Source organism: Lycorma delicatula, chromosome 3 (assembly GCF_047948215.1).
Source record: "Lycorma delicatula isolate Av1 chromosome 3, ASM4794821v1, whole genome shotgun sequence".
Lineage (NCBI taxonomy): Eukaryota > Metazoa > Arthropoda > Insecta > Hemiptera > Fulgoridae > Lycorma > Lycorma delicatula.
This window is the reverse complement of record NC_134457.1, coordinates 16,673,403-16,700,297: the sequence shown is the minus strand read 5'-3', so window position 1 is coordinate 16,700,297 and position 26,895 is coordinate 16,673,403. Positions and strand designations below refer to the sequence as shown.

General features: G+C 32.9%; 1 protein-coding gene across 10 annotated transcripts in view; it reads left to right on the top strand.

The window, feature by feature from the left end:
• LOC142321406 (uncharacterized) overlaps positions 1-26,895 on the top strand; it is a 115,415-nt gene that overhangs the window by 65,629 nt on the left and 22,891 nt on the right. For 5 of the 10 annotated variants that reach the window (XM_075359469.1, XM_075359468.1, XM_075359472.1 and 2 more), the window contains 2 exons: positions 3,603-3,710; positions 5,881-6,023. In XM_075359469.1, coding sequence (XP_075215584.1) covers positions 5,982-6,023 — 42 coding nt within the window. In that variant the 5' untranslated portion in view covers positions 3,603-3,710; positions 5,881-5,981. Of the gene's footprint in view, positions 1-2,803; positions 2,865-3,602; positions 3,711-5,880; positions 6,024-11,180; positions 11,251-26,895 lie in introns of those variants that run through there. The other 5 variants (XR_012755623.1, XR_012755622.1, XR_012755621.1 and 2 more) reach the window with 3 other exon arrangements.

The following is a 26,895-nucleotide window of genomic DNA, read 5'->3' as shown; positions in this document are numbered from 1 at the left end:
TTTTTTTTATATGCTATTGACCTTGAAAACATTACATATAATAGCGTCTGTATTTTTGTTTTGACTACACTGCCAGTTTTAACTGAAATTTCTTTTTTGTTTAGCAAGCGGCAGTGTAATTATAAAGAGTTTTACTTAACAGTACGTATTATCTTATATACATAACTCTTGTACGAACAAATACAAAAAAAAAATTCAATAAGAAATCCTTTTTTCAGGCTTACTAGGAATTATAGAATGAGAAATGAAATATTTTCCTGTCTTCACAAAAGACGAATATATATTTTATATATCGATATACCGATTCAAAATGTTTATTACGATCGCCAAATGGTTTGTCTAATTATTAAACATCATTACATTCGTAGAAAATATTACTCTTAATAAGTAATATTAGTTTATAAGATATTTTGCGTACAGTCATTAGAAGAAATAGAAATGATATGTAAAACAAATTAATAAACGAGTTTTGCGCAAAATCCTTTAAATAAAAGAATCACATTAAATCACTCTACAACCCTTCAAATCGTTTATTTAGACTAAATAATTTTCCGTTCACATAAGTTATAAAAAAAACTTTTCTCAGGATTACCAGAGGAATTTCCTCTACAAAATAGATGAATCTATCTATCTATGGATAGGAGGTAATATCTATGGACAGCAGTAGCCCCACTACTTCCTATCTTATCAAATCTATTTAGATTATAAGTAACTCAACTCGTTCGTATAAGACAGAACAGTGGAAATATTGCTGAAGTATGAGTACGATTTCCATTTGTCAACTCAAAAAATATAATCAAAATAACAAATTCATTTCTTTATGATAAATTAAACTATCCTTTTTAAATGAATACGATTCATCGTAGAATTGAAGAATTCTGCGATAAAAATTAATTTCAATTTGCTCCTTCGAACGAAGGAGACACTTTCTCCTTCGTTCTCGCTCCTGTCCACCGTTTTGTTATTCTTATATCAAAAATTTATCTCAGGTTCGGATAGGCGAATCGCATTAATATTTGTTAAGCATCTTTGTAATGGAGGTTTTACAATATTTCGAAGCGCCCCTATGAAGAGGCCGCAGCATACCGTTTGGGAATCACTGGTCGATAAGGTTTCGGTTCTAAACAGTAATACGAAATTGGGAAATTATCTTCGATTAGTTTTCCTTATCGAGAAACAATTATTTCCATTTAGAAAGATTTTCTAGCAGTTTTAGCATTAGTTGCCCTTACATTCGATGCGTATAAAAGAAACTTCTTCTACTAAAATAACAGTTTGTTCAAAATATTATCGTGCTTTATTTTTTCAACCGTGTTTAAATTTCCGTCTGTATTTTGTCCGAACTTGATTCAAAACAGTTCGGTCAATTCTGTATTATTTTAAAAATAGTTTAAAAAAAAATATTTTTTAATAAATCGGACAAAAATTTCAAATCTTGGCCTCACGTAATTATTTCTATCTGTAGCGATATCATTTCTGCTTCTATTTTTATCTTATTTTTATTTTGTCTGAAACAAATAAATTAGACGATCGAATCAATTTTATTAGAATTCCTTTTTTTCATTATAAGAAGACCGTATCGCTGAATCGTAAAATTAGACCGCATGATATAAGATCGGTTACAGTTTATTTTAAATTTTATAGATTAATTTAAATGTGTTAAAGTAGCTTTTTTTTGTTTTAAATGGAAGAGTAGCCTCGGATAAAATATCAGAACGTTTTACTCTTAGAAAAAAACATTAATATAACATTGAGGTATATTATTTAAACAGGAGGTATTTTCTTTACCGGTTTCCACATTGTGGAGGTAATGAAAAAAATGCTTAGTTAATTTTCAAGGGCATAAAGTGTGTTATATAAGATATACGTGCAATGAACGCAGAGGAGAAAAAGGATACATCGGTTAGACATGGAGAGGGAAGAGGGAAGAATTGCTGCGTGTTGAAGGTTTAACTTTTAACCGTTTTACAGTTTCAATTCTGCTACGATATAGAATAGGACTTTTTATTACTCAGTTTTAAAAGTATAACACACACACACACACACACACACACACGCACACGCACACGCACACGCACACGCACACGCACACGCACACGCACACGCACACGCACACGCACACCTCTTTAGGAAAAATTAACTATAATAATTTGTATATTTTGTGAATGCATTTTTAAATATTAAGAATTCAAGATTAAGTTGTACGGAAGATAGTGATTAAAGTTTTTAACCTAGAAAAACAAAACCAAGTTTGTTTTTATTAAGATTTATTGAACGGGAATTTAATGAGTGAAATTCAAAAATTTATTAAACCTCATGATTAATAAATCAAAAAATTTACAGATTCTTACTTTTACTGTGCTAGTAAATAATTGTTATAATTATGCCCAAGCTAAATTCAACGATATTTTTAATTAGCTGACAACTAATACATTATTACTTATCGATCTTGTTTTTGTTTGATATTAAACATTTTTAGCTGACTTAAAATAATCTTAATTCGAGGAATAATTTGTTGTAAACACATCATAATTAAAAATGTATATAAATTTTTCAATCTGTTAATAAGATTTAGAAACAATTTTATTCTGTTTATTTATTAACTATCATAAATATTTTTTGAACAAACAGTGGCAAAACGTTTGTGTTTCAAGCTATATAATTTTTTTTTTATTATTATTAAATTTCTTATATGTAAAATTATTAATAATTTCTTTAAAGTATTTATGATGCCATCTACCTGCTCAATTTCACTTTCGTCGTTAACGTTTTGGTGTATGTACGTGGGTTTATAATGATAAAACTTTTTTTATAGAATATTCTAGAAAAATAACTGTTGAACACAATTTAGGACGTTATTTAAAGTAAGTAAGAACTTTATTACTTTTTATTTAGTAAAAAAATAATGCATTTTACATTAGCTTGATTAACCAATATGGCGGCGTTATTTTTATAAAATTAGATTTTATATAGGAACTGCAATGCATTTTAGATCCATGAGAATATAGCGGATGCATTAATTTCATATAACTCCCTTTAAATAATTTAAGTGAAGCTGTTAAAATTAAGTTATACAGTTTTTAATGTATTAAATATATTCATATCTGTCCTATTTTATTGTTGTGCAAAAAATATTGCTCCTATTTTATGTTTTGTATTCCAAAAATACGAAGATAAGATCACCATCGGTGTAGTTTTCTCAAATTGTAATGTAATGAGATAAACAGATTAAAGGTATCACTTGTATGATTGAATGTCACACATATTTCAGTGGATTCCAGTATTTCGATGTTAAACAAAGCAAAGGTAAATCCTTCCTAAATTTCTATACTGTGTCTTGTACAGAAAACTCATTACTTCTTTGAGACTGGTTGTGTCAGTTACCTCATATCAGGTACTAGTTATGGTGCACATTTAGCTATTTCATGGTAACTTAAACTGAAAGAAACCTGATGTATAATTAAAATTCTCATTTTCACCAACATGTAAAATTTTACTTAGATTTTGTAACCGGTCTATAATTGTCATAAGTTAATAATCGAATACAAAAATATTTATTGTATCGCTTCTAATGTATTCATTAGTTTTATTTAAAATTACAGGTTTTGGACGCTAAGAGCACTAATGTTGATATGAAATTGAGAGACAACAGAGATGGTACATATACATGCAGTTACACACCAAAATCTGGAGGAAGACATGCTGTACAGGTAATACAGTTATGATTTTTTTTTTGTTTAGATATCGACTAAGACATTCCAAAAAAAATAGTATCATAGTATACAGTTACCCGATCAAAAAGAACTGCAATTTACATTACTACATTTTTTAAGATTATTGAAGTGGAACTTTGCTATATTCTTGCCTAGGACAGTCAGTGATGATAAGTTTTTAAAAAAAAATTGTTATAGAATTTGATTCGGTGTGTCGTTACAGCAGATTGAACAGGAACTGGTTTATTAAGCACGGCTTCAGTCATTTTCGTTTAAATTAGTTCACATACTTTTATTTTGAAAATGTTGCTCCTTCAGATGTTATAGGTGTTGCAAAATGATTATAACAGGATTCAATTCCACGATTTGGTTTCAGGTTTGCATTAAAGAATTCATAGTATATTTTAATAAATAATTTCTGAGCACTTACCCTACTGCTATACTAGTATTTTTTTATGTTTTATTGGTGAATATGAAATTGTTTTCATATTATAAATTAAAGTGAATTAGTGCAATTCAATGAAATTAAAATATTTTAATTGATCGTGACAGAAATCATATTTGGTGTGTATAGTTTTTAACCGATAAATGTTAACTTTTATTATTTAAAAAATGTATTGCCATTATTTGAGTAAGTGGTGCCCACCAAAGTTCTTGCAATAATAATAATAATAATTTATTTATTTGTTTGTTTGTATTTTTTGTGTAATAGGATAGCTAACTATAGTCTTTGTGTGTTACACAATAGTACATAAAAAAATAAAAAAAATCAATATACATTAAATATAAATTAAAAATTTCAATATAAATTAAAAATACAAAATTTAATCATTAGTTCATAATAATTATTAGTCATTGGTTCATAATCATAGCTCATATAATTATTAGTTCATAAAAATAAGAGTAATACTGGTGTTTTAATTATGTTACACAATTATATTATTATCTTTGTCTTATTAGTGTCTTTGCATAAATACAAGATTACAGATAAACATGTACGCATAATTAAAAATACACATAATTCAGGAAACAAAATTAAATAATATAGTTTAATAACAATAATAACATTAGTTATAAATTCAAAAACTTACATCTTAACTCCTTCATCCAATTACATTTAATTAGAATTTCAGTTACTTATACAGCACTGTCAATATATACATACACATATACATAGATACATATATACATATACATACATACACACACACACACACACACACACACACACACACACACACACACACACACACACACACACACACACAAATATATATATATATATATATATATATATATATATATATATATATACACACACACACACACACAAAATTGAAGAGGATATTACAGCTTTATTGACCAGGGAAAGTAGATAGCTGCATCCCTTACTTATTAAGAATAGTAATAGTATAGTAGCTATTTTATGGCTCATACCAGGATCCAGGATGTCTTGTAAATTAGAATTGAAGTACTAACCAAGGCAGGTAATAGAAATAAGCAATTGATGGTGTTAAAATAGCTTGTACAGTTTAGCCTTGATCTTTCAAATATCACATGAAAAGGGAAGCAATCAATAACTCAGTTGTAACTCTTAACCCAGAAATAACTTACAGAAAATTACATTAAAAGATTTTAGATAAGGTAATAAATTACACCCCTTTACAACTAATGGTTGTATAAATCCTGGACTGTCTCAAGGAGTAGCATCCTCAAAATTGAAGGATGTGAAATAAGAATAAAATTTCAATAGCTGAAGCCTCATTTAATAATCTAGTTCCCATAGTTAAACAGACTTAAACAATGTTAAGTACAGTTTCACTGCGTGTTACTGGAATCTATAATTGACAAAAAACTGCTGAAATAATTAAACTGAGGATATATAAATGTAATAAAATTTAATTATTATAATCAGTGAGTTAAACTATGAGAAAGTCATAATTATTCCAATTTAATCTAAAATTTTTTTCAAGAAGTGAAAAACACCTGAAGGTAGTATGATCTCTGATAATTTTTATTATCAGAATTTGCAGTTAAAGAAAAAATACTATTTTACTGTAGGAGGTACATTTAGGTTCTAGTCTAAAATAATATAATCAAATGAAATAAAATAAATAAAATAGTTAATTTTTTATGTATAATACATTATTAAGTTCTTCTGTTACAGGTGTCTGGTGGATTCTGGTGCAATTGGAAAAGTAGAAGTGACATGTACTATAACCAATCCATCTCGGTCTCTCACAGAAAACCATATTACTTCACTTGCTGATGGAACATACCGAATCGGTTGTTATACACCATTTGAAGAAGGTATTGGTTCTACTATATTAAGTGAATTTTTTAACAGTTATAAAAATTAGTTAATGTTCAAGGTTTTCTAAAAGGGTGAAGTTAACTGAATAATATAACCAGTCTATTGTTAGGTTTGTCTACATTTAAATAATAGAATGAAATAGATAAAAAAGAGTAAATTAATGAAATTAGGTATTTAAAAAAAAACTTGAGAACCGTTTCCATTAATTGGCAGTATTTTCTGTAAATGTAAGTGTTAGATTAACTTTTCGTTGGATTTCTTAGAATATATTAGTACAAGTTCAGGAATGCATTTGTTAGCATGAATTATTGTTTACTGTTTTTACTTTACTTTTGATTTCATTATCTCTTCTTTTTTTTTAAATCAAAATTTCAAATTTATTTCAATCGCCTTTCTCTTTTTGGTTTTAATTTTTATTGTTTTATTGTTTACATAATGCATTTAATTAGAGTAATATTCACAATATTATTTATTTAATTAACTGCATATTCTGATGTACATAATAAACATTTCTGATTGAAGCATAGGTGTGTAAAAAGGTATGCTTACATTATTTATATAATTTTAAAAATGCTGCCTGTTAATAGAAAAGATTCAAAGTTGTCATTACAACTTTTCAAAACCACCATTAAATGAGTAAAAAATTGTTTCTGAAATTTCTACTGTCATCTTAAGGGTTCAAGAGAAACCATAAAAATATGTAACTTTGTATACATGACAATTTTTATTTGCAAAGATTTATTTGTGTGATTGTTGAATAAGTTCCTTTCTGAAGTGTTTTTATTGCTAATTTTTATAAAATCATATTTATTCTGTCATTCATTGTAGAGGAACATAACTGTGTTTTTAAAGAGAAAAAAAAACATCCATTAATTTTGTGTTTTAGTAACACTTTTCTTTACATGGAGAGAAAAGTCAAATTTTCTGTTGTTTTAAGTTTGTTATTTTTGAATATTTTACTTATGTTAGATAAGGCGTGCAAGGTGATTTTTATTTGTTGTGGCCATACAATTTACACATGCACAGGGACATGAGGAAGTGATCTGTGTATTTGTTACAATAATTTGATAAATTCATTTTGTTATGTGTGCTAAATCAATTTATTATATTTGTCAACTTCTTGATGTCCTTGGAAGGTCAGAAGAGTTTCTGAAAGTGTTATGATGAAAGTGTCCATTCAGTGTAAATTTGTCTTGGTTTGCCATTAAAATTGTTTTGTTTGGAACTACCATATTTAAAGTTATCAACTGTTTAAAATTTATCTCCTTCAAGAAAAACAATGAAAAATTTGTTGTTCTTTCAACGGATTATCTAATAAAAATAAATCTGTGGTGACTGAGCTCTTTTATAATCTAAATTCGTATGAAAAATTATGTTAGAATCTCTTTTTTTTAGTTATTCTCACTTACCCTCCTTTGTTTTCTTTTTACTCAACTCATGTCAAAAATTTTAGATATCCTAACTCTTCATATTTAAGTAATAACATTGGGGAATAAAAAGTATTTTTTTTTGTTCCTAAGAAGAAAAATATGTATTTCTAATAGTATTTTTTCTATTGAATTTGAATCTGATATCGGTTTTTTCCCATTACACAAGGTTTCTGAGAGACAGGCATCTATAATTTCAAACATTTTAATACTTTTTGCATTCTTAATTACACAATATTCAAATATTTAACTCATCTAGGTGAGGAAGAAATCTAGGTGTAAGTGCAGGAAGTGTGCCTTTACGAACATATTATAACCCAAATTTTTAAAAGATCATTGACAGTATCACGGTAATTTTCACCCTTTCGATTTCCCAAAAAACTCTTGAGTAACATTTTTGAATGTTTGCCAATCTGTTTTCTCTGGTGGATTCAATATTTCCTCAAACTTTTCATCATGCATTAGTGGTCATATTTGTGGACCCACAAATATTCCTCCTTTAATTTTTACATCACTAATTTTAGGAAACTTTGTTTTAAGTACATGAAACCACGAGTATTGTCCATGTCCTTGACAAAATTCTTCATTAATCTTAGTTTGATGTGTAACGTAGGTAGATGCACATTTTTAAGATTACACAATGGGTCATGTTTCACATCTTTCTGTTCAGGAATGAGTGATTCGCGTTTAGGCCACTTTTTTCTAAGGAAGTGGTTTTTTCTGTCCCTACTATCCCATTTACACAAAAAAACAGCAGTACTTTGTGTAACCGAGCTGCAAACCAAGAATAAGTGCAATTACCTTCAAATCACCACAAATATTCCATTCATACTCTGAATATTGAAGCTTTTCCAATATAAATTTAAAGTTTTCATATGTTTCTTTCATACTAGCAGAGTTAGCCGCAGATACTATGGGAATTTGTTGCCATTATGCAGAAACAACTTTTAAACTAACTCTAGAGTATTCGGTGAACAAGTGCCATTCTGTTTGTTTATGTTCATTACAAAGTGTCTCCATAAGAAAAGAAATGTCATTATAAAACACTAAGCCATTTTCTTCAGAAAAATAGTCTTTAAATTCAGAATAACGATTACGATAAGTACATATCTTTGTATTCTTTTGAAGAAGATTCCGTCCTTTTAGCTGGGAAGCAAGCATTTCAGACTGTTTTTTTGGATAATTTTAAATCTCGTATGAGATCGTTAAGATTCTCTTGAGTCAGCAAATGAGGCTCGGATGAACTGCTTTGTTCAAAAATTGTATCACCAGAATCTGTTTTTTTTCTTCCTTACTTCCATCAGACTTTGAGCTCACTTCATCTAATGTCACATGCTCTGGAGGCTTTAGTACGGGCAATTCTTTCCAGTGTGGAACTGGTCTTATTGCAGATTGCAAGTTAGGGTACACCACTGTATGTTTTGATTTTGACGTAATCCCTTTAATATTTATTAAGCAGAAATAACAGTCCGAAGAGTGATCTTTGGGTTCTCCAAGAAACAGGGGTAAAAATTTGGTTGTAATTAATTTATTGATGAAGTACAAAGAATAGCTATATCCAGGTCCTTTGCAAAATTTTGCCACTTGAACTCAACAAAATATGAATGGAATAGATAATAAGTCGGGATCTTTCCTTTTAACACAAAATGCTTAATTTTAGTAATTTAATGTTGATGCTAATATATTTTTTATTTTAATGTAAATTACAGTCTTACATATACCTCTGCTTGCTTTGCTTGCTCCGAGTCTTATCTTTTTGTAATCTATTTGGAAGTATAATATCGTGCCCGAATCGCTTTGTTTTCAGTCATTTGACTGGTTTTATGCGGCTCTCCAAGATTCCCTATCTAGTGCTAGTCGTTTCATTTCAGTATACCCCCTACATCCTACATCCCTAACAATTTGTTTTACATATTCCAAACGTGGCCTGCCTACACAATTTTTTCCTTCTACCTGTCCTTCCAATATTAAAGCAACTATTCCAGGATGCCTTAGTATGTGGCCTATAAGTCTGTCTCTTCTTTTAGCTATATTTTTCCAAATGCTTGTTTCTTCATCTATTTGCCGCAATAGGTCTTCATTTGTCACTTTATCCAACCATCTGATTTTTAACATTCTCCTATAGCACCGCATTTCAAAAGCTTCTAATCTTTTCTTCTCAGATACTCCGATTGTCCAAGTTTCACTTCCATATAAAGCGACACTCCAAACATAGACTTTCAAAAATCTTTTCCTGATGTTTAAATTAATTTTTTATGTAAACAAATTATATTTCTTACTGAAGGCTCGTTTAGCTTGTGCTATTCGGCATTTTATATCGCTCCTGCTTCGTCCATCTTTAGTAATTCTACTTCCCAAATAACAAAATTCTTCTACCTCCATAATCCTTTCTCCTCCTATTTTCACATTCAGTGGTCCATCTTTGTTATTTCTACTACATTTCATTACTTTTGTTTTGTTCTTGTTTATTTTCATGCGATAGTTCTTGCGTAGGACTTCATCTATGCCGTTCATTATTTCTTCGAAATCCTTTTTACTCTCGGCTAGAATTACTATATCATCAGCAAATCGTAGCATCTTTATCTTTTCACCTTGTACTGTTACTCCAAATCTAAATTGTTCTTTTACATCATTAACTGCTAGTTCCATGTAAAGATTAAAAAGTAACGGGGATTAGAAACATCCTTGTCGGACTCCCTTTCTTATTACAGCTTCTTATGTTCTTCAATTATTACTGTTGTTGTTTGGTTCCTGTAAATGTTAGCAATTGTTCTTCTATCTCTGTATTTGAACCCTAATTTTTTTAAAATGCCGAACATTTTATTCCAGTCTACGTTATCAAATGCCTTTTCTAGATCTATAAACGCAAAGTATGTCGGTTTGTTTTACTTTAATCTTCCTTCCACTATTAATCTGAGGCCTAAAATTGCTTCTCTTGTCCATATACTTTTACTTTTTCTGAAACCAAATTGGTCTTCTCCTAACACTTCCTCCACTCTCCTCTCAATTCTTCTGTATAGAATTCTAGTTAAGATTTTTGTTGCGTGACTAAGTTAAACTAATTGTTCTGTATTCTTCACATTTATCTGCCTCTGCTTTCTTTGGTATCATAACTTTGATACCAAAGTCTTTTTGAAGTCTTACGGAACTTTCCTTTTTTATAAATATTACACACCAGTTTGTACAATCTATCAATCGCTTCTTCACCTGCACTACGCAGTAATTCTACAGGTATTCCGTATCAGTAATTGTCTACTTATATCCTACATGAAGAAGCCCTAATCTAATGGATTACTAGTAAAATTGATACGCACTGTGTAGAAAAGATGTAGATACATTCTTTCGAGTGGAATCGTTTGCAGTCCTCTTTAGATCATCCTTTTCTAACTTCTACTCTTTTCCTTTATTCTTCATTCCTTTCTTCCTGCTAGTGATCTCTAGGTTTTGGCTGAATGCCTGCTTGGTCCGGCTTAAGATTATGGTAATCTTTAGAAATATTATGTCCTTGAATTTGAGTGATTTTCTCCCAAGTGTCTGCATAAAAAGCTAACCTACAGCTGAAGAATGGTAATGAGTACTATCAGACCTCGTATTTCATAATAAAAATATGAGTACAATATTTACGTTACGAATGTATTAATTCCTAGCATAACCAAAACATAGTAAGTTGAAAAAAGGATTTATTATCATCGTCATATATAGTACTGTTTTTTTCTTTTGTTGCAGGTAACACAACGTTCATTTAATTATTTAAAAAAAGAAGAACTACAATGGAAGTGTCCTTCCATATATTGTGGTAAAACCTTTATTTTTTTATTATTTTATAAAATTTTTCATCAAAGCAAGTTTTATATGTAATGGTGGAAGGTAGACGTTCTTTAGATTTACAAAATTCACAAATAATATTTTTCTGCTCAGCCCTTGGGCCGGTTTTTTAGTTTTAATGTAATAGTTTTTCTGTTTCTATTGTCCTGCTTGTGTAATAAACCAAAGTACTTTGTATAACTGATAGATGCAGCCTTAAGAAAAAATTGTTATCACCCTTAGGTCTCTACATATACGCCCATGAATAACTTTCATCTGTATCAACACAAGTAAAAATTTCATACTGTCATATGTCTTCTTCATTTGTGCTAAAGAGGAAAGGAGAATTGATGTTTTCTTATTTCCAATGTGAAGGAGGATGGTTTTCAAACATTTTCAGAGGGATCTATATGCCGTCTGAATTCTGAAGGATTGTGACGCTGCTATAGTAAATCCAGTGAGGAATTTAAATCATTGGAGAACACTTTTATCGTGTAAGGAGAACAGGTGCCGAAATTCTTGCTGCTTAGTAAAGGAAAACATATTTGAGTGCCACTGTATTAAAGGTTAAAGCTTTCTAATTTTGAAGTCAGGAACTCTGAGATTACATTTAAAACAAATTAACATAACGAAACAGATCATTAAGGTTCTGGTTCAGTAATTTGTGAGATTCAGTGCTCTCATCTTGGGAATTTGGATCCTGTTCTTTTTCGTTAATTTCTGAGTCACTATGTCTTCATCACCAACATTTTCTTCTAAACTGCACGTTTCTGGTAGAATTGGAAAAGTTAACGCCTCTTCATTTGGAATAGGCTCTCATAGCTGAAGGAATAGTATAATATGAAACAGATTTCTTAAATTTACTTGTAATGCCTTTGCATTATGCAAGAGTAAACAGTGTGCGAGTGGTCCTAAACGATCTTTTCATACCCACAACAAAAGGCGTATATTGTGGCTTCCCACTTATTCAGCTATTTAGTAAAGTTACACAAAAACTATAGCAAATAAGAGGTCCGAGAAGCCCCACGCCCCACCAAAATGCGTTAATGACTCCCGGCCCCTCCAGCGGCAAAATAAATATAACCGCACTCCCGAAGGAGAGTTCCGGTACGGATTTCTTGTCACAAGTGACAATTAAGGATGTCCTACTGGAAATTCTAGCAATATTCCCCGCCTGTGCCAAGCAAATTCTCTGAAGGACGTGGTATTCAGGCCATCATAGAGTGTGACATGCTATCTAGGTACGGTTAGGCAAACTCTCAGACTGCTACAGTCGAACGCCAATTCAGTAGTAGGCAAGACGGCAGAACGTTGCCGCCAGGCCGAGTGTCTACTAATAGACGTGATACTGTTGTCCGGGTCGTTACTGTACGCGAACAAACAACTGACTATTCTAAATTACTTTACGTATAGTACGGATAGACCAGTACGACCCGGACCCTTTCACAGACAGCAGCGCATCTCCAAACAGAGCCGCACGGTTAGACAAATAGTCTCGCACTACGGCCTGCAGGGCACAGGACCGTTGCGGTCCTCCGACCAACAGAGGATAGAACTCCAATACAAAGAAAGAAATGACCCCAACATGCCAAAAAAAATTGCCAAACACATCCACAGTCGGCGCCTTCCACTTCGGCAAGTGCATTCAAGATGGAATCCTCAGTGAATCCCCCTTCATGAAGCCATACTGGCCTCAACTAAAAAGACATCTAACATCGATGCATTCCCGGAGCCGTTCCACGGATAGCCTCTCGGGGGGCTTGCCGATGGCCATCTCGAGACTGATGACTGTCGACCTAACTAGAGTCGTTTCCTGGTTTTGGGAGCACCGTCACCAAACCCATCTTCCTGCAAGTCGGATAGCCGCTCCGACTGGGGCGCCTTGAGAGCTGCCTGCCGGGCGGCTCTCTTGTGACGGGCGGCGGGTGGTGGAGGGTGTCCGGGGCTCGTTGGTCAGTGCCCGGTCCTTTCTCGGTGCCATTCGGGAGGGCACTCGGTCTGTGGTCACAAGATCTGCGGCTTGCTCGCTCGTGATGGGGTCTCGCCCGCCCTGGCCCCGACTACTGCTTCATCTTCCGGAGCGCCTGGAGGCAGATTGTCCGGGTTCTCCTGGTGAGTCGCCACGAATGTTGGCGTGTGGTCACGACCGCCTGGCCCGCGCCGAGGGCTGGACGGTGCGCGCAATTGCATGGGCTTGGCGGCTGCCTTACAGGGGTTGTAATGTCGCATGGAACACAGTGAGCAGGTGGAATTGATGGCTGAAAAATTCAGCTGGGCCATCAAGACTGGCTGCGATAGGGTCCTACGGCGGCCAAGGCTAATGGACGGTCCCATCATCGTAGTCAGTCCGCTGATTGGAGAGTGCCTGTAGCCGTCATGACCTTCGCTTTTGGGAGGCCGTCTGTTGATCGCAGACGGCGGCCCGGAAAAAGATGGTAGTCCTCTGACCTAAGCGTGCTGGGCGCAAGGGTAGATCGTAGGTAGGCCCAAGCGTAGCCTCTTAACGGGGATTATCGTTGATGACGTGCGCGCTGAGGTCCTACGTATCTACCGGCGCGTCCGCAGTGAAGACCTACGAGCCATCAAGGAAATCACACTCGTGTTTCGGAGAGATTCCATGCGCGAGTTGCAGCGCAACCCCTGGCAGCTCGCGAAATCGTGTTATGGGCCCAAGCCATTGCACGTGCAATCCGGTTTTCGCTCGAGTTTGGTGGTCGAGACGATACGTTGACATCTGAGGCGACTTACCGGGCGTTCCTGGATGCTCTGTTTCCGGATGCTCGGAAAGATGGTGTGGTGGTCGGCGTCGGGGAGGGTGGGACGCCGTCCCTGGCGTGCGGGTTGTGGGTCCCGTGATTGTGGACCGTCTGTTTTCGCGAATGGCGCTGGGGGTGGCCGGGTGTTGGCTGGCTTGACCCGGTTGTCTTCTGTCGCCTTTTGCTTGTCATGGGGAGCTCTTGGCGGGCGGTTCTCTGGGTGCCTTGGTTTGGGCTTCTTTCCGCTTGTCGGGAAGTGGCTTTGGTGAGGGTGCTTTTGGAGCCGGGAAGGGGTTCTGGTTCGGTCGGCGGTTGTCGGCTTCTTGATGGTTTTCGGCGGGTTGCTTCGGGGGGCTGGTTGTGGGGCGGCTCTGGGGATGCATCGATGTGAGATGTCTTTTTAGTCGAAGCCAGTATGGCTTCATGAAGGTGGATTCACCGAGGATTGCATCTTGAATGCACATGCCGAAGTGGAAGGCGCCGACTGTGGATGTGTTTGGCAATTTTTTTTGACATTGAGGCGTCATTTCCTTCTTTGTATTGGAGTTGTATCCTCTATCGGTAGGAGGACCGCAATGGTACTGTGCCCTGCAGGCCGTAGTTTGAGACTATTTGTCTAACTATTTGTCACACTCTGTTTGGAGATGCGCTGCTCTCTGTGGAAGGTCCTCATCGTGGGAATCCCGCAAGGTTTCGTTCTCGGTTCTCTGCTCTGTAGTTTGGTATTTGACGGATTTCTTTGGCTGACATTCCCGAAAAGGTTCGCGGCTCGTGCTTTCGCCGATGACTGTCTCCTGTTGGTTCGTGGTGGTTTGCGGCCGCGGCTTGCGGAACGGGAGCGGGCTGCTTTGACGACCGGTTAGGGCTGGATGGGTGTGTAGAATTTTGGGATTTCTGTGCCCAAAACGAAGTTTTTGGCACAGAAATCTGAAAATCTTGTAGACTGTGGTGAACCATCACTTCGGGATAGACGAAACCAGCTTTTATTATCTTATTTTGCTCGTCTCAAAGGACAGCAAAATCACCCGGCTTTTGACTCGTTCTTTAGAAATCCTAATTTAAGAAAGTACGAGGACCATCCACATTGTACTGCATCAGTAGGTGTTCGTACCCGACGTCTACTGCAGCATATAAATGTTGACACACCGTCATTCTTTCCAACGTATCGTTGCTCATATCCACCGCGGGGAATAAACCGTATAAATTTTACTTTTGACCTTACGACATACAATAAACAATCAACACTACCTATTGTCTTCCAGCAAATATTTCAGTGTGTTCTCTCCAAGATGAACCCAGACGCGGTGGTATACATTGATGGATGGAAACAAAACGATACAGTTGATTGTGCATTTGTTGTCAATGAAAGAACTTATATGTGTTGGTTCTGTGTTCTGATTTTGTTATCCGAGTAGGGAGTCTTTTACACTTCCTATCGGAATTTCTCAAATTTTATTTGTTTTTTTTTTAAGTTGTAAGATTTTAGTGATATTAGTTGTAAGTAATTCTGTAAATATAATAGTTTTAAGTTTTATTTCACCGTTTTAATTTTTGCTTTTACTCGGTTTTAATTTTTTATTATATAATTTTATATTAGTTTTAAGTTTTATTTAATTTTACTATTTTAGTTTTTAACCGAGTTCTAAGTTTTATGTTAGCGGTTTTATATTTTTTTATTTTTGTCTTTTTGTTATCCGAGAATGGGCGTTTTGCACCCATCTCGGACCTTGTTAAATTATATTTACTTTTGTGTTTACCCGTGATATTAGTTTTAAGTTTTACTACCTCCGTTAGATTAGTTTTTAATTTATTTTATTTTTTTCATAAAAAAATGATAACACATAGACGTTTTTTGCCCTCAAAAAACAAAAAAAAATTAATGCCTCTTTGAGAGGACGAAACAAGTGGTAATCAGAAGGGGCAAGATCAGGACTGTACGTAGGATGAGCCGGTACTTCAAAGTTGAGTTTCTGGAGCGTTTCATCAGTGCGGGCAGCAGTATGCGGACGGGCATTGTCGTGCAACAACACAAAAACTTTCGACAGCAGTCCTCGGCGTTTGCTTCGAATCGCAGGCTTCGGCTTGACAGTAAGCATCTCACTGTAACGCGCACTGTTTATTGTCGTGCCCCTTTCCTCATAATGTTCCAGTACTGGGGTCTTGTGAGTCTGAAAAAACCGTAAGCATCAGTTTTCATCAAAATATGATGAAAAACCCGTGTCATAAATCACAGATTAGTAACATATGTTAGTATAAGTGAACGTAGATTCAGAAAACTACGTTTTATAAAAATTCCCACCGCTCAAAAGGCTATTCATATTGACAAAACCCCATTTTTACTGTAAACTCTTATTCATTACCAATCGTTATGCGTTACATGTTTACCGATATCATTTGTCAGAAAATATATTTATAGACCTCAAATAAAGTGACGTATTTATTTCTAAGTGCGTGCAATCCACAGCACCTATTACGCTCGGCATTTTAAAGCGAGAACTCCATTTTCTCTTGGCTTCATTTAACTCATGAGCATTCTGTGGGAAGCGAATCCACTCAGATGCCTTTTCGTTTATTTTATTCAGAACGTAATCGAAAGTTTTGCATACTGTAGAACGGTGAATCCCGAAGTCTTCACCGACACCGTTTTGAAATCCAGGGTCTGATAAGTACCGCAAAAATACTTCCATCTTCTGTTGCGATGACAGAGCACCTCCTCTCTTTTCATTTCTTTCTTCCAAAAAAGCGTTCGTCAAAAATTCAACTGATTCTTTTGTAAAACGAATTAGTTCTTCATATCTTCTTGGACTCAATACTCGCCTTTCTTTGTACGTTTTTGGTTGACGAATGTTGACAAAGGCAGCCGTACCAAGTATAAAAAATTAAATGAAAGTTTGATTTTTTTTTTGTCTTCAGTCATTTGACTGGTTTGATGCAGCCTCCAAGATTCCCTATCTAAAAAGTTAATCTATAAAGTTTGATAAGGTTACTAAATAGCTACCTTGAAATTCTACCGGTAAATACTTGAATACTCTTCCGAACTTAGGATTTTATTCACTCGTTTTAAGTAAAGTCTGACCGGAATCAGTAATTGCGTATAGTTACAAGTAAACGCTTGATAAGTAAAGGTTATTCACTTCCCTATTTTACAAGTAAAGAGAATACTTGTCAAGTATTTGGTTTACCGTTGTTTATTCGCAGAACTGCAAGTAAACACTTAGATCTCCTTATAACATATACGTACGATGGGTAAAGTTAGTTTAAAATATAATCAAAAGAATGATAGTTTGTTTTCAGATGAAGCAAAAAAAAAAACAAAACAAAAACGCGTAGTTGTTAGCCATAAATTATTTACGATGACCTAATGTGTCAAAATGTATTTTTTTTATTATTAAATAAAAGAAAACCTTTTATTTCATTTATTAATTTATAACATATCCGTGTGATTTTTTTCTAAATTCTTATTACAAAGAAATTACGCAACGTCAATGTATTTTTCGTAATAACGGTCATAAATATAAGGGGAAAGGAAACATTAAGAAAAAATTATTAAATCTATCGAGTGAGATTACGTGTGTGTTGCGCGCGCGCGATATTGGTAAAGAATTAGTTTTATGTAAAGAAATTAAATAATAGTTCGTTGTTAAAGTAATTAACTTAAAAATATTTTTTCAGTCCATACGTGCATAAACCTTTGGAATTTTTTTTATCGCAATTTAAATAGAATTCAAATAGGCCATTTCTTTCTAGCTTTAGTTTGTTCCATTTTTCAATAATATACAAACATATATATATATTAGCCGCCGGAATATGCTAAAATGTTTTCCATTCTTCACTACCATCCACCATTCACAAGCTTTCGAGTTTTGTATTTATTATCGACTGAGAAAAAAACCAACAAAAAATCTCAATTTTTTCTTCGGTTGTAGAACAATTTACCCTACACTTGACACGCTTATTTCATGCCGTTTGAAAATTTAGCGTATGTCTTCCAACAGTCGTGGTAGGCAGGCTATCGATTAGTTTCTATTGCGTATTTCCGTAAACGCATTAGATGTAGTTAATATGCCAAGGTAGATCTAGAAACTGTAAGAAGGACTCTGAAATGAAAAGATTAGCGCAGAAACAAAAGCGTGTAGAAGAGCGTATAACTAATAATATTTGATAAAATCAAATTATTTGTTATACTTCTTTCTGTATCAGATTTGACGGAAAAATTTTCACGATTATTCAGTAGAATAATCATTTTTATAGATTTGCTAAAGGGGCAGGGGGCGATCTTGTTGAAGCTTATTTTACTGTATTAATATGAGTACAAATTAATCGGGGTTAATTATTTAGTTGTTTCGAAGGTCGTGAAAATAATTAAAACATTTTTAAATTAATTCAGTCTAAAATTAAATTACTTTAAATCGAATTATTTAATAATAGTAACAAAAAAATTCTATTAATATTTAATTTATTTGCAAGCGGGCATATAAAGGATTGTCTTCACCCGTAAAAAGTAATTTCAAATGCGGATACTATACGACAAAGAAATTAAAGCCGAGTATGACCTCAGATTCGTCTTAATTACATAATATATCGAGGGAATCGTCCGTATAGCTTGATTTTGTGGTTTTAACCTAAAATATTTTGTCGATAAAGAATAATAGTTTTCTAGAAGCCTCCTTTTTGCGGTTACAATTTTTCATTCCTGTGCGTCTAATAGATGAGAAAATTTGCGACTTTCGTGTATCTTTTTTACCTGAACATGCACTCCACGAAAAACTATTATTAACATAATAAAATCCCACCGATCGTAAAAATCATTCTTACTCTTTTAAAACGTTTTTGTCCGTATGGTTTTTAGGTTATAATTTTCCTAATCGGAATTATTGGGGAATTAATTAGTTACATTAATTTTATTTATATTTTAAATATTTACTTTTTAAAAACGTAAATATCCTTCGGTTATTACAGCTAGTTAATTAAATTAAACTCCTTGAACCGTGATTTTTATTTCAACATAAACAAACTACGTATTTTCTACTTACGTTAAAAGTAATTTTATTTAAGTCTAAGTTAGGAGTTTTTTGAAGTTTGAATTATTTTTGCTCCGAAATAAATCTATTGTGTTTTAAATAGCGCGGGCTTTGTGATATACCGGGGCGATTAACGATTCTAGGTTTCGTAAGTGGGGTTTTTCTCTTTTATATATGCTTTTTTGTACATCATTCGTTTAAAATATTTATAAGAGTCTCATTTTGACTGTTTTCTCCGGTATTGAATTATTTTTTGTGGAAAGTTAAAAGGCAAATTGTTTAAAAGCAATAAGAAATATTCTCTGACTTCCTTAAAGTTTAGTAGAAGTTAACAGACTACCTTGAGCGATATTCTTTTTATTTTAATCGGAACGCTCGCTTTCGCTTCACTTTTACGTTTCTTGAGAACGGTCTATACGGACATTTTTATTTTTAATACTGCTTATATTACAGATAAAAATAATTTTTTTTTTTTAAATTGATGAACGCTTATAAAAAACTAATAAATAATCTCCGCCAAATAAACAATTTGAAAAAGTTTCTGAATCAACCGAATTTCACAAAGTCGAAATTTAAAGAATTTATGAATAGTATTATTTTTTATTTTGGCCTTTTTTGAAAAAAAAAAAAACCTTTCTTGAAAGAAAAAACTGATTGAATGTGTTATCGCTCTCTTGTCTCGTTTAATATTGCTATATACTCCGATAACTTCTTTTATTTTATTTTTTGTCATCACTTCGATTGACTGGTGTGATGTTATTCTTCGCCTTTTTTTGGACCTTCATGTATGTATTTTCTAAATTCTACATTCCTAATGAACTGTTTTATATATATTTATCTTCGTATTACTTTTTTACCTTCTACCTAACCCTATAATATTAAACCAAATCGGTTAAAACAAAATACGTATAAGTTCGCCGACCGAGTCGTTTATAAGATACTGCCACAAAAATTCCTCTTCTGCCTCCGTTTGGTTTGGACCTCTTCGACCCGTCAAATTTTCGAACAATTTTCATAAAAAATAGTATCGTTGATTTTCAAAGCTTTTCGTCCAGCGACCGCATCGAGAATCAAACGTTTTCTACGGGCCCCCAAATGTAAAAATAACAATTGTAATTGCGGTTTTTAAGATGCGCTATTAAAAGCGGCTATTGAACAGCATTCTCGGTCGTTAAAATCTCGGCATAAAAGTTAAAAGACCTCACGATTTTTCATTAAGCTAGATGAAAACCCGTTAATGTCCTTATTTATTCGTATCGATACGTTGCTTAGATCGGGGGACGTGCGGCATTTAAGACAAAAGTGGCCTTTTCTCATTAAAGCGGAATAATTTGTTTCAGAAAAATTGTACAGACATAAAAAAAAGAAATTGAAGCTAAATTGCAGTAATGTACCGACCGGATTACTCGATTTGTTACTCCTTACCGGTATTTGTATAATACTTTATCGTCTGTCGCGGTTTGTCAGAGTTGATGTAACCTAAAATATAGCTGCCGAGTAATCAGTTTATAAATAAGTCGATTCGGTCGGCGCCGAATGAAAACATTAAATAAAAAAACGATTCGTTTCTACAGTATTTATTGTTATTTACTTTTGTTAGGCTATTTATGAACCAAAACGGTCTTAAAAGTAATCGAATCGTTTGGAAGTCTAAAACTTTTACGTAATGTAGACAACGGAAATGTTACTCGCAATATTTGTCTTCCTGAGAAGCGGATTGCAAAACTTTTATCCGTATTTAAATTTAGGATTTGTTTGGTGCGGTTCGTAACTATACGTAAGAATTCTGTTTCGAGGAGGTTTTAAAAGTTTATTTTGTTTTGTGTCCTTTTTATTTTTTTTTTAATGCGTGTCCAATTTGCTTTATACAGTAGAACGTAAAGCAGATACTGCAATTACTCTCAAATCGATATCTAAATAGGTTTACAAGCGATAATACTTATTTTAACAACGATATTACTAAGTTAGCCGTCGTATAAAATTCCTGAAAATGCTTTTCTAAGCGTTTTTGTAAAAAAATGTTAAGAAAAATTTATTCCCTTTTTCGAAAAAAAGGTAAAAATTAATATTTTTATTTGCGATAATTTAATGTAATTATTTATTCTCACGTAAAAAGAAAGAATAACGATTAAAAATTAATTAGGATAAAAACGAATTAATAAACAACAATGAAAATTGATATTTTAACATACCAAAGAAATTATAAACACCGCTTCTCTATGGACGATATGAAGAGATCTGTCTGAACACCTTTAAAAAAAAAATAAGGACCTGTAATTATCAGTATTTCCTAATAGAGTTTTTATTCTGATGGATGTGTTAAATTGAAAAGTCAGATGTACTACTGTGTGATTAAAAAAAAACTGTCTAGCATTTGTCTGGATTCTTATAGATTTACAATAATTAGATCGATTCCAGTTCAATTCTCTATTCCTGGCGATAAAAAAATTACTTTATTAGATTACGACTGATGTTATAGATTTCATTAGTATCGGTCGATTCAGTAACGAAGCTACCTGAAGGACATGATGGTAGTTGAATAATTTTTTGGTATATTTCTTACTACGCTCTCATAGCGATTAAGATTTCAGAGTATATTTTGAATCGATGTTCATCCTTTATTATCATTCGGGTAATATATTTGCAAGGTTTCTTTTTGTTGTTACCTTTATGTTCAGATTTATTATAAAATAGACGGTTTTTGATTTTTTAATTATATATTCAAAATATCTTTATTTTTTATCGTTCTTTTTCATTTTTATATTAAACGGTTGTTTAATTTGTTTGGTAATCTTTCTGTCTTTTTTTCCTGATGAAATTGACTGTGCCCTGGGGTTGTCCATTTTTAAGAGGTTTTTTTTTATCGGATACGATAAACGTATAAGCGTTATTTCGTATATATTCTGTCGACGTGTTAGTGAAATTTTTCACCGAGTCGGCTCAGAATTTCACCGAGAATCAGTGTTATTAGAGTAAATGTTTTATCTTTCTTGTTCTAAATTGGATTTTAAATTTTCACACTTAAGTTTAGTTACGTTAGTGACGGGTGAATTACTTTTAAGCCTGTTTGGTTTGTCGACATTAAAATGTATTAAAGTGGAAAAGCTATCTGTTATTCCCGTTTTCAAAATAGTATTTATTTTTGCGTTTAAGGAAAATACGTTCGATTTGAACCGTAGTGTGTTTATTTATGTAGGATTTAAAACCGTTATATGTAAGCCGATTACATATTCATTTGTCGGTTAACTGTTGTCTAAAATATTTATATTCACAGAAAAACGTGAATATCTTAATGGGACTTACTGCGTATTGAAAAGTACTTGCCAAGCGTGTGAGGAACTTCGATAAATACATTTTAGCGTGCGCTGTGTATGTGTATGTTTGTAAATATTTTATTTAGATGATAAAGTTACATTTTAAGGTTACGATTTGTACGTAGCGATATGAAATATATCAAATTGTAGCGTATGACAAATGGTTTGTGTGCTAGAGGATTCGATCCTAGAATCCTTCTGGATGAGGGAGAAACACCTCCGCTATTCAGCCATAGTAATCTACATGAATTAAAGATATTATAGATTAAAATATTATCTGGATTAAATATCACGTGTATAATTTACTCTTTGAGATTCAGTTCCTTAGCGATCAATAATTACGAAAAATTTGGCTAAAAGCAAATTACTGCAATTCTATTTTCTAATGTAATATGTTACTAATTAAAAACTAAATAAAATATTCAATAATTTTCTAATATTTATTTATTTATTTATTTATTTCATAAACTTTATAAAAAAATTCAAATCTTTTTTTTTATAATTTTAAGAGAGAATACTTTATACTGTAAAATATTCTATTGTTTGTAGATACTGTTCTACTGTTTGTAATATAACAATTTCTTATTTCATAAATATAGGCGCATTTACGTTTTCTGTTAAAATAATTTAAGATAAAACAGTTTTTATTTTAATTTTAGCTGGTTCACAAAACTAAACTTCTCCGATAAACTTACGCTCCTATAATCTTCAACATCTCTCCAGTAAGTTTAAAGAGAGTAACTGGAGCAAAGATTTCCCAAATGTTCAACTTTCAGCTAACAAGTTAAATCCTGTATTCAATCTTTCTCTCTCTCTCTCTCTCTCTCTCTCTATATATATATATATATATATATATATATATATATATATATATATATATATATTCTTTTTATCTTTTAAAGGATTTAAAATACTCATAAAAATAATACTAGTATTAGCAGTTTTAAAGTTTAACAATAATTTTACGACTTTTTTTACACTTTTTTTAATAATTTTCTTCCTACGTTTTGTGACTTTAAGAGGTTAAATGCTACATTATAATATTTTTATTTCCGCTTGTCATCTCAAAAGTTCTTTAATCTACACCGCTATTAATATTTCTCGTTAATTAATCGTTCTAGTAAATAAAACTAGGTAAAAATAAAGGTGGCAATAATGTTGTTGAACTCTTCCTTCATTTTATTAGAGCTTAAAATTTAATTCTTTCTTCCGTGATAAAGTAAAAATTATTATTATTATTAAAATTTATAATGAGTATTTCAACGAAGAGATTGCTTTACTTTACTGTTATTGAATCTATAATAAGATATAGCACTACAGTTTATGGTTTCACACCATACTTTCTTTCCGTACTTTCTTTTTCCTGTTTAGCCTCCGGTAACTACCGTTTTAGATAATACTTCAGAGGATGAATGAGGATGATATGTATGAGTGTGAATGAAGTGTAGTCTTGTACATTCTCAGTTCGACCGTACCTGAGATGTGTGGTTAATTGAAACCCAACCACAAAAGAACACCGGTATATATTTATCAAAAGAACACCAAAATATATTTATCTCCACTGATATCAGTGTTGATAAGATTCATCATATATTTTGTGTGGTATAGATAGAAAATCATAGTACGATCACAAATCATAATAATGAAACGGGTCATTTGAAAATCTTAGAGACTATATAATTATTGTTAAATATCACTTTTAATATAAGTCTAGAAATACACGTGAAAATAATTATATCATAAGATTAAACACAAAATGATTTATCACACCGACATACTTCACCGAGATTGGTAAATCAACATCAGAAAGTATCTGTTCCAACTCCTTAAAAATAGTGAAAATTAAAGCATTTACGGAATAAATCAACCGCAAATATAACATGATAAATACTCTCTTTTAAAGAAAGGATTAAAAGAATTCCTATTATAAATAATAAATCACAATATACAAGTTTAAATAAATACATCGCATTCTTATTTATTTCGTAATTATATACAAATGTGCAATACGCAAATTAAAAATACATATCATCATACAAAATTACAACATCGCAATCAAATATTAAAGAATAATAGAATTTAAATGGTACGTATGCAAAACTTTTATTTAAATAGGATTGCTCATAGCGATGGTCTAGTGGTAAACTCGTCATCGTAAATCACATAACAGCTGATTTTCTAAGTCGAAGGTTCTGAGGTTCAAATCCTAACAAAAGTTAAGTTGCTTTTATACGATTTGAATACTAGATCGTAGATGCTGATGTACTTTGGTTGTCGGGGTTCAACTAACCACACCCACACGTTTCAAGAATGGTCGGCCGACTCTGTACAAGATTACATGTCATTCATATCATTCTCATCCTGGGTCGTGAGAGGGGTTGCTTTTATTGTTCTCTAGTTGAACAGTTTGCAACGTATATATCGGGAAAAAAGAATAGGATTAACATAACCTTAAAATTATTAGTCGTTATTCAAATAGATAGACGTAACATAACAAATAACAAATATTACACTACTGTTTAAAACGAAAAATCGATATGTAATAGAAGTAAAATTGACAACTATCGATTATCGAACAGATATATGAAAATTATTCAAATTTGACTTTTCCGTCTAGCGCTTTAGCAGAGCTATAGCTGTAGAAGGGAAAGTTTTGTAATCGGTCCGATTTGGGCTTATGTGGTTTTCAATGGATCTTTACGTTTTGACAACTAAGAAACCCAATCGTTTGTAGGTGTGGCCTCTAAATCACCTTATATTTCCACAACTTACCGATTTTAATCAAACTCGGTCAGATTGTTACTGACCATTATGGTGCATTAATGTCATTAAATTTTCAACTTAAAAGGGTAAGGAAATGAGGCTGAAGAGCAAGGTCACCCTCAGTATCTCGAGATTTCACCTAATTAAGATCTTATATTTCTTAGGCGCATTTGTTAACATTTAAAAATAATATTTCCAAAAAAACGTTTTTGAAAAATCGAACCGCCGCCCCAAATAATGTTCCAAATAAACTAGTGGCTAAGTAGGTATACTGTGTCATTATTACCCCCTCTCACCACAACGAATGTTACAATGACGTACAGCTGTTGTAATCGTCTATAATGTTGTGACATCACAGGTGACCGATGGAATTAAATAAGTTAATAATATTTAGTGTAAAAAAAATATTTTAAGTTGGCGCTAGTACCGCCACACCCACGCGAATGAAATACAGTATGCGCCCGCGCTTTAGTTCAAATCATTGAATTAAATAAACAAATACTCTATTTAAATAATATGATAAATATTTTTTTATATTAAGTTGTGTGTGAATGTGTGTGTGTAAGGCATGCATCAGAAAAAGCCGCATGACATGAAAGTCCTACAACTGTGTTCTCACCTTTTTTTTAATTCGACTAATTTTTTTTACGATTAATCCACTATATAAGCTGCAAGCTTATGCAATGGAATATGACATAGAAACCTTTTGTAGCGTATGAAAAGTGCCTTGTTTGACCGGGATTCGAACCCGGGGGATCTCCCGATGAAAGGCCGAGATGCTACCACTCCGACCCGCAGATTGGTGCAAATAAATGACAAATTGGAATATTGAATCAAAACAGCGGTGATATAATAGTATAATGTTATAAAAAATACACATATATTTTTTCTTTTTTTTTGGAGGTGAAACTCTCACACACAAGTTAATTTTTTAGTTTTCGAGGGATATGCCACCAGAATATGATGTTGAAAATTATTGTGCAAGATATGAATAAATAAATTATTATTTCATTCATTTACTTATTATTTTTTTAAGAAAAAACAATTTTAAAAGCTTTCTACTATTTTTCTTAAACCAGTAAAATGTTATAAAAATGTAATAATGTACGGTATCATAGTTTAAGTTATCAGAAAAAACCATCTTATTAAAACCGTCGTAAAAAATAATATTTGCCAATCGAATCAGTCGCGTCGCTTGCATAAGGTCGAACTATTCAAGTAGCGCCACTCAGTAGCGCTACTGTCTTGTACACCATGCGATACAAAATATTAGTTTTACTTCTTTTTTACATATGTTATATTATTAGTTTTACTTCTTTTTTTACATAATGTTTTTCATGCTAATTTTATTCATTAATTGTTAGTGCACGAAGAGCTCGATTACACAACTTGGCCAAGTCGCCGACTATTATGTATCAATATTCTTTTGTTAAAAGTGTTAGTATCCATTTCTTGTTAATAAAATTACGTTCAATTCGGTGTTTATTCTACAGTCCATTAATCAAATTTCAATTATCAATACGATACAGAATCATGACTTTTACAAAGGAAGGAAGAAATGATTTACTCTTATTGTACATGCGGCGGAGACTGGACGGTGGACATACCGGCTCATCCGTGACGTCAGGAGTTTAGTAGAGCGGAAGCACGGTGATGGGAGTTACGAGCTTACCCGATTTCTATCAGGGCACGAATGCAGTCAAGATTACCTGTACCGTATGAGTAGGAGTACCACGAGATGCTACTATGATTGTGGGGAGCAAGATACGGCGGAACACGTAGT